At 37.7% G+C, this 8677-nt stretch overlaps 1 protein-coding gene across 1 annotated transcript; it reads left to right on the top strand.

Moving 5' to 3' along the window:
* The first annotated feature begins 5488 nt into the window (after positions 1–5488).
* On the top strand, positions 5489–7185 carry Npy5r (neuropeptide Y receptor Y5). Its single transcript, XM_004630615.3, has one exon. It carries the CDS (start codon positions 5492–5494, stop codon positions 6860–6862), a length of 1371 nt encoding a protein of 456 aa, XP_004630672.1. The 5' UTR covers positions 5489–5491; the 3' UTR covers positions 6863–7185.
* The last annotated feature ends 1492 nt before the right edge of the window (positions 7186–8677 follow it).

The following is an 8677-nucleotide window of genomic DNA, read 5'->3' as shown; positions in this document are numbered from 1 at the left end:
CTTACAGGCAGGGAGGGAGGGAGCGGATCGGACCGGATTCTCCCCTACAGGGCAGGTCCCTCCAGTCCCCAACTCACCGGAGGTGGAGCGGACACCAGCCGAACTCGGGAGGGTGGGAGGCACGGTAGACAAAGCGCTCCCCCAGCTGGGCTAGCTCTGGGACAGCCAGGCTGGCGTCGGAAGCTGGGGGACAGCAACCTGCGGGGTCCGGACCGGTACTCAGCCCTAGCTGAGCTTGGGCTGGGTCCAGGATGCAGCCTGCGGGAGTAGCTCTCCCCCTCCAGCTGCCGCACAGTGTTGCAGCTGGCCCGAGACCCGGAGGCTCCTGCGCCTCGAGGTTTGCGCTGCTACATATAGGGCAGGTTCATAGGACAAACGCAAGTAACATCCATCCATCCATCCACCCATCCATCCATGCATCCATCCATCCGTCCATCCATCCATCTGTCCACCCACCCATCCACCCACCCACCTTATATTCCAGAGAAGGGAATCCTTATCCCCAAGTTTATAAGCAGGAGCATCATATGAGCTCGAAGCCAGAGAACCTGTGCCAGTCTCCACAGAAGTACTCTAAGGCTCTAAATAGACTAAGGCTATTTGGCAAGCTGAATATAATCTTAAATTTCTAATTTCTCCAGGGACGAAAAGCTGCTGTTAAAATTGCAAAGGGTGGGTGGTGCGTGCTTATATGTTTGTGATCTCAGCAAAGCCGTAATTATCTATCCAATTTTGTCGAATTTCAGCTTTAATTATGGGACTATCAGGGATCATGGCATCTTGCCATGTTCCAACATCACAGGTAAACAGGCAATAGTTGATATTTTATCATTGCTAGAAGGCAAAAATGCATATTTTAATATTTTATGTGACTGACATTCTTTGTGAGAATAATGTGCATTTTTATAAGGCAGAAAATTACTTAACAAAGAAACCGTATTTAAATGAATAAGCCAGGCTTTCTTTTTTTTTTTTTTTTTTTTTTGGCTGAACTGGGCTCTTGCCAGGGAAGCGCTTGTTCCACTGAGCCATCTCCCCAATCCCAAGGCAGGCTTTCTAATATCTTTGAGTTCGTGTTTACATTCTCTTTACCTTTAAAACAAAACAAAACAAAACAAAAATGGCTTACTGAATTTTCATTTGTCTGCACATCAGATATAGATCAATTATAAGAAAATTACAGTAACTTTTTAATACCAAAGCATTGCTTTATCAAAGTTACCACAATGTAAAACACTTTTTTTCTACTTCTGTGTTTAGAGAATTAAAGTAAAATATTTCAGCCAAGGATTTTGAGGGAGCGAGATATAACTGTATACAAACATACAGGAAAGGTTTCACACAGTCCAATCTACTGATTTCTTCTAGAACTGGTATTGCTTTATTTCATAGTCAAGACACTCTTGCTAGCTTCATTTGCTAATGTCTGTAGTAGCCATGTGTGAAATAAGGTTCATATATTGCGTGACTTTTATTATGTACAAAATATTCATGCTGTAAAAATAGTGTAGCATTTATCATGACACCGGTTGAGAAGCAGAGCTTTAATGTGTGGATTCCCACTGTAGCTTTGCTTGTGCTTTTCAGGAAAAAGGGAAGTAAAGTGGTAAATACAAGGAAAGAAATCTTTTGTGATTAGTTTAGTAATATGATTTGAAAATAGCTCTTTCACCTTAGATTTTTCCACTTTAAAACAGACAATTTAGATCTTCTTTAACAAACTTTCCTTAATGTTTAATTGATTTCTTGACTACAAGGAGGCAATTTTCAAGAAACTAATTAGCCTGAGCATTCCTACCCCCAGTTACAATAACTATCATTTAGCTGTGAGAAGAAATATTCATTGGAACACAGATTCCCAGACTGTTCATTTTGTGTAAAGTGCGAGGTAAGTACTTGTGTGTGCTTGCATTTCTGTGATGGATGAAGGGGAAGGGGCTAGCACAGGAGAAATACGGTCACATGATCACACCACTATAAAGTGAGTACGCATCACATGAATAAATGAATGCTGCAAGAGGGAAAAACCTAAGGAAAAGTAAGGTAATTTACTAGTTAATGTATAATTTCATAGGTAGCCATTGTATTCAGCAGAAGTGCAGACTTGTGTGTTGTAGTGAAAAGAATATGTAAGTGGCAATCCTAGGAATATCATTAATTGAGGAACTTTTGTATCTCAGACCTTCTACGGTTGCTTACTGAATGGTGAATTAATCCCTCTAGAATATTTCCAGCCAGGGAGATAGCTCAGTGGAATAAGTTCCTGCTTGGCAAGCGCAGAGTCCTGAGTTCAATCCCTGGTACTGAAAAAAAGGATATTTTCTGCTTAAGAGCCAGTGGGAGTGGCCAACTCTGTGCCAGCAGAGCAGAGCCCCTAGCATATTAGGTGGCCTCCGAATGCTTAGAGAATAAAAAAGGAAGCACGACTTTGACTTATCTATGGAAATAAAAAAGTTTATGGAAATAATGTACTTTCTTAAAATACTCAAATGTTATCCTCACTTTTCCCCAGTGCCCAATGAATAGTCAGCATCGTAATTTGTCGTCTTCTCACTAAGGGATAAGTGGCTTTTATAAACTAATGAATTTAATATTTCATGTTCATATATTTAAAGTAGTTTTCCTAATAGACTATGCAAGCAGAGACACTTTCAATTAAATGTAGTTTGCCATTTTAATTTAATGTTGGTTATGTGATAGCCTTTATTAAGGAAGATAGACAATTTTAATAGGTAAAATGCTTAAGTATAATTGTTTTCTATGTAAGTATCTCCTCTTTTCCTTTTGGGTCCATTTAAAAGTTGTCTAATTTTAGTGGACACTATATATCCCCTGGATATCCCTTTTGGTGATTCATTGCTGTTATTTTATGGCTGAAAAAATTAAACTATTTTTGTAAAGTGATTATTCAGAAATATTACTTAGCATCCATTATGCATAACATAGTTTGTTTAGCAACTCCACATCATAAAAGTAATTAAAGCTTTTCTTTTATCTCTAAGCTTTGATCCCATATCCTGGAAATAATCTAAATTTTAGGTTCAACGTCTATTGCTATAAATTGTGCTGTTTCTTCCATCTTCAAATCAATGGAGATGGCAATTTTGCCATAAATGAGTGCTATGTTCCAAGAGAGCACAAAGCTACTGAAGGAGGAGCTGTGTAACTTCTCTCTTCTCCTTGCTTTGTAGGAGAAGACAAGGTAAATAGCAATTATAGACCTACTGCAAAGCAAGGAGAGAGGGATTAACTGAAGGAAGTGAAGCAAAAGAACCCTGAAGCAGGAACACAGTTACAAATAGCCTGCGCACCTTACACGGAGAAATGGGATGGTAAACAAGCTGGGCTGATCCAGGGGGTCATCAGATCTCAGGAAATTAGGCAGAAATACCAGTCAGAGCTGCTTTCATTAGCTCACTGACCTATTCAGGGGAGGTTCTGGGAAGCTACTGCCTTGTCATCTGAAGATGAGATGATTCAGGAGGGTCTGTGAGTCACTACTGTACCAGGAACCTTTTATTCTCTAAAGGCAGTGTCCATGGAAATTGTTGGGCAGGTCTAGGAACAAACGAATACTAGCTTGGGTTTTTAAATTACCTCTATTGGGTTGCACTGAGCTTCTGAAGGTAACGAAACAAGAAATCAGTGGTATGAATTGTGAAAAGCTTTCAGTTTTCTCAAAGTGTGATGATATGTGATATCATCCTGTATAAAATTTGTTGCATATAAATCCTGATGTTAAACCTATCTGTAATGAATCTATATGTATGGTAGGATTTCCTCTTTGGGAAAGTCTTGGACCAGAACCTACAAATCACTCATAAATTGCAGATAACAGTGTTTACTGTTAATTTAAATATATATGACTATCTAGAGTTTTAAGTATAATTTTTAAATTTTATATCTAGAAATAATTAGATAGATGTATACTGATATATAGCAAAAATGCCATATATAATCAATATCAAGATTTCTGTAACAATATACACTCTTGAGAATTAATTAACTTGCAGTCTTCAATGTTCTGAAAGAAATTCTTATAAAAAGTAGGAGTGCTTGCTTTTATTAAAAGGAATAAAGATTTTTGTCTCTTATTAATATGTTGGAGGTTATTTAATGCTTCATTTAGTACCATAAAATATCTAATAAGGAGAGGTAAATGGGTAATCCCGTTATGATGTGATATTAATTTCATTTTAATGAAAAAAATCTTTCTATGGCTGTTGTGTTAGAATCATTTCTACGTTTAGCTTCAAAATACAATATTTAGCTTAAGGGAGGCAAAATAGCTCAACAGATTAAAGTGCCTGCAAGCAGACATTGTATCGGGAGTTCGATCCCCCGGCCTGCCTTGTTAGCCCTATTGCCAGGGCACACTGAGCTAGTGATTGAGACTGGGCATGGTGGCGCATGCCTGTAATCCCAGCTCTTGGGAGGCTGTAAGTAAGAGGATCATTTTGAGTCTGATCTAGTAGTGCGACACTGAACACCCTGTAGACCCTTCCCTAAAAATACAAAAAGGAAAAAAAAAAAAGACAACATTTTGCTTAAATAATGAAAATCCATGGAATCTTTCTTAAGCTGATAATTATATGTAATTTTTATATTAATAAGCCAACAGTTAAACTTTATGTTTTAAAAACACCAAGAGCACTCTGCCAGTCTGAGGTTCCCCTGATTCATGCTAACCTAGCATATCTCCCAGGACTGAGATTGAGTTCAAATGAGTTTATCATCCAGCTTTGAATTCACATAATGATAGTGCAGCTTGATAAGTGTTTTTAATGTGCCCACTACAGATATCTAGTTCCTGAGATAGTGTCCTACACCAGAGAAGCTTAAATTTGAACACTGCCTAAACTGGGTCATGCTTACGTTGCTAGATTTTTGTTTGAGTTTTCATTCCCTTCTAAATATTTATCTGACACCTGCAGTGGTGCAGTTACCATGCCAGGTGTTATGATGGATACCATGGTAGTAGAGGACAGTTACAGATTCCAGGCATTATGGAACTGCAGTATAGAACAGATTACGACTTGCAACATCAGACAGTTATAATCGCAGTATTTTGGGAGTTCTGAAGAAGATATTACATCCTCTGGTAGATTGGGGAATAATTTGCCCTTATATGGCATCATATAAGAAAGAAATTTTAAGTAACGATTCCATGTGCCAGGTATATTGACCAGAGAATAATACTGCTGTAAGGAGCTACTACAAATAATGTATCTTAAAATTCTTACCTACATTTGCTTTTTAATTTCCTTACACTATTTTTTTTAGCACCAATTAACACAGTACACAACTGATGATAGGCTTTAGTTTCCTCTACTTGCTCCCCACAGAATTTGCACTGCACTTGGAATCAAGTAAAAGCCTCACTAAACTTTCTTAGGGAAGTAATAAGGCAACGGGAACAAACTACAACTTAGTTTCCTTCGGAATGGTTTAAGTTATAATATCCATGTACTTTACTTCAAGATGCTAATGAATGTCTTTTTATTCCAAGCAGGACTCTAATATGGATTTGGGGCTCACGGAATATTATAACAAGACTCTTGCCATAGAGAATAATACTGCTACCACTCGGAATTCTGATTTCCCAGTCTGGGATGACTACAGAAGCAGTGTAGATGACTTACAGTACTTTCTGATTGGGCTCTATACATTTGTCAGTCTTCTTGGTTTTATGGGCAATCTACTTATTTTAATGGCTCTCATCAAAAAGCATAATCAGAAGACCACAGTCAACTTTCTCATAGGAAACCTGGCCTTCTCTGACATCCTGGTTGTGCTCTTCTGCTCCCCCTTCACACTGACCTCTGTCTTGCTGGATCAGTGGATGTTTGGCAAGGTGATGTGCCATGTTATGCCTTTCCTTCAATGTGTGTCTGTTCTGGTTTCGACTTTAATTTTAATATCCATTGCCATTGTCAGGTACCATATGATAAAGCATCCTATTTCCAACAATTTAACTGCCAACCATGGCTATTTCCTTATAGCCACTGTCTGGACATTAGGTTTTGCCATTTGTTCTCCTCTTCCAGTGTTTCACAGCCTTGTGGAACTTCAGGAAACATTCGGTTCAGCATTGCTGAGCAGCAGGTATTTGTGTGTGGAGGCATGGCCGTCTGATTCATACAGAATTGCATTTACTATTTCATTATTGCTAGTTCAGTATATTCTGCCCTTAGTTTGTCTGACTGTAAGTCATACCAGTGTCTGCAGGAGCATAAGCTGTGGGTTGTCCGACAAAGAAAACCGACTGGAAGAAAATGAGATGATCAACTTAACTGTTCATCCATCCAAAAAGAGTGGGAATCAGGTGAAACTCTCCAGCAGCCATAAGTGGAGTTATTCTTTCATCAGAAAACACAGGAGAAGATACAGCAAGAAGACGGCTTGTGTGTTACCTGCTCCAGCAAGGCCTTCCCAGGAGAACCATTCAAGGACTCTTCCAGAAAATTTTGGCTCTGTGAGAAGCCAGCTCTCTTCTTCTAGTAAGTTCATACCAGGGATCCCCACTTGCTTTGAGATAAAACCAGAGGAAAATTCAGATGCTCATGAAATGAGAGTAAAACGTTCTGTCACAAGAATAAAAAAGAGATCCCGAAGTGTTTTCTACAGACTGACCATACTCATATTGGTGTTTGCCGTTAGTTGGATGCCACTACACCTTTTTCACGTGGTGACTGATTTCAATGATAACCTTATTTCAAATAGGCATTTTAAGTTGGTATATTGCATTTGTCATTTGTTAGGCATGATGTCCTGTTGTCTCAATCCAATTCTATATGGTTTCCTTAATAATGGGATCAAAGCTGACTTGATGTCCCTGATACGCTGTTTTCATTTGTCATAATTCTCACCGTTTACCAAAGAAAGAACCAATGCTGAGATCATCTATAACATATTCATATAATGATGTATGTATGATAAATGAATTTTGCTAACATATGGGACCTAATTTATGTGGTAGAGCTCTGTACTTGGATGTCTTCAGAATATCTGGAAGGTAATTTTAAAGCATTAGAACATGATTAATTCATTTAGTTGTACAGAGTTGGTGTCAATCCAACTTGTAATTTCATTTTAAAAAGTAGTTATATTATCTTCCAAATTTCATGTTATCTGTAAATAAATGAAAGTCACTTTTTGTTTAAAATAAAAGTTATGTTTAACCAATTCAGTATCTTTGTCTGGAAAATATAAGCAAAACAATATCCTAATGTGTATTTAATTTTAAATTTGAAGAATTTCTCTTCTCTATCTTTGTTTCTGTTCCCCAGGCCTTTTAATATTTAGTTTGTGAAAATGCAAAAGTATAATATGCTAATAAGAATATCTAACTGAGAGATGTATGTGCAAATCATGATTAGTCTTTTAAATGTTGGATAAAGTTTTAGAAATTATACAGGGAAATTATTATCTAAAATTTTGAAAATTGGAAAATTGTTAATTGAAGTCTAATGTTCTAGTGATACTCAGTTAATTTACCAAATAAAAACAAATTTTATGTATTTTCTAGCACAGCAGTAAACACTGTCAAATGAAGGTTGTTTTCATATCTATCTTTTCTGTTCTACAATACGAAATAAATGTTACTTATTTCCAATTGTTAAATAATTTTAAACAGTATCTTAAGTGTTCACAGGTAATTAGTATACTTTGGCCAAAATGTAGGACAATTTAGTACAGTTCATGTTATTTTGGTAAGATACGTATGTGAGGTGTCTTTGCTGTCTAACCAAATAGAAGTTAGCTTTTTAACTACTTTATTTGTTTTTACCAGTTTTCAAAATAAGTCCATGGAAAAATTGTGTATTTGCATATGTGGCTCAGATGTCCAAAGAATATCGATGTCTTTGATGCATATAAATGATTTAATTGTTATATTGATTTATGTTCATAATAAGGAAAAACAATAAAATTAAGCAAAAAAAATCGTTACATTTACAAATAGCAGAAAATTTTTCTATTTAATCAATTAAAAGTTCAGTTCTCTCTGGGGGGTCTTCTTTCTGCCGATACTTTACTTTTTTTTTTTTTTTTGCGGAACCGGGGATTGAACTCAGACACTTAGGCTTGTCAGGCAAGCGCTTATTCTACTGAGCCATCTCCCCAGCCTCTATCTGCCGATACTTCTTGATGGAAGTGGTCCCATGCCTTGGAGAAAATGGTTCTGGGCTGTGTGTGCCTTCTGTTGAATCCTGTTGGTCTCCAGCTGAGGAGCAGTGATGTTGCTCCATTTCTGAGATGGATCAGCCTCTGCCTCCTCTGGACAATATATGCAGTAGTGTCTTAGAAAAGGCAAGCCTCTTGTGTCTGCCTCAGAATCCTCCATGTCAGCTGACATAGTAGAGTTTAATTTCTTGTTTAGTCTCAGCAACACTCTCCATTTTCCCCCATATTTAGAGTGCCTGTCCTGTGGAAACTTGCTATGCTGGTGGTGACAATGTCCTTGGCTGAATCTGTGAACTACTAGGGAATCACTAGGAATTAGGTGGGAACTCATGAAATTCTAGTCCTCACATAAGTCACGAGGAACTGAGGCCTGCAGCTTGAGCTTATTTGGACCTTACTTTCTGCCTCCTCGGTGGTTTCTTCCCCATATTCATACTTTTCTTTCCACTCCTTTTCGAAATTCTTTGTATGGAAGGTTTGTGAGGTAGTTCAG

Source organism: Octodon degus, unplaced genomic scaffold (genome assembly GCF_000260255.1).
Source record: "Octodon degus isolate 3935 unplaced genomic scaffold, OctDeg1.0 scaffold00036, whole genome shotgun sequence".
Classification (NCBI taxonomy): Eukaryota; Metazoa; Chordata; class Mammalia; order Rodentia; family Octodontidae; genus Octodon; species Octodon degus.
Note: the sequence above shows the minus strand (reverse complement) of the source record. Positions and strands in the feature narration are given on the sequence as shown.

Bases quoted from the DNA above. Each gene is read 5' to 3' on its own strand.
- Npy5r (XM_004630615.3), top strand. From the start codon at position 5,492: ATGTCTTTTTATTCCAAGCAGGACTCTAATATGGATTTGGGGCTCACG.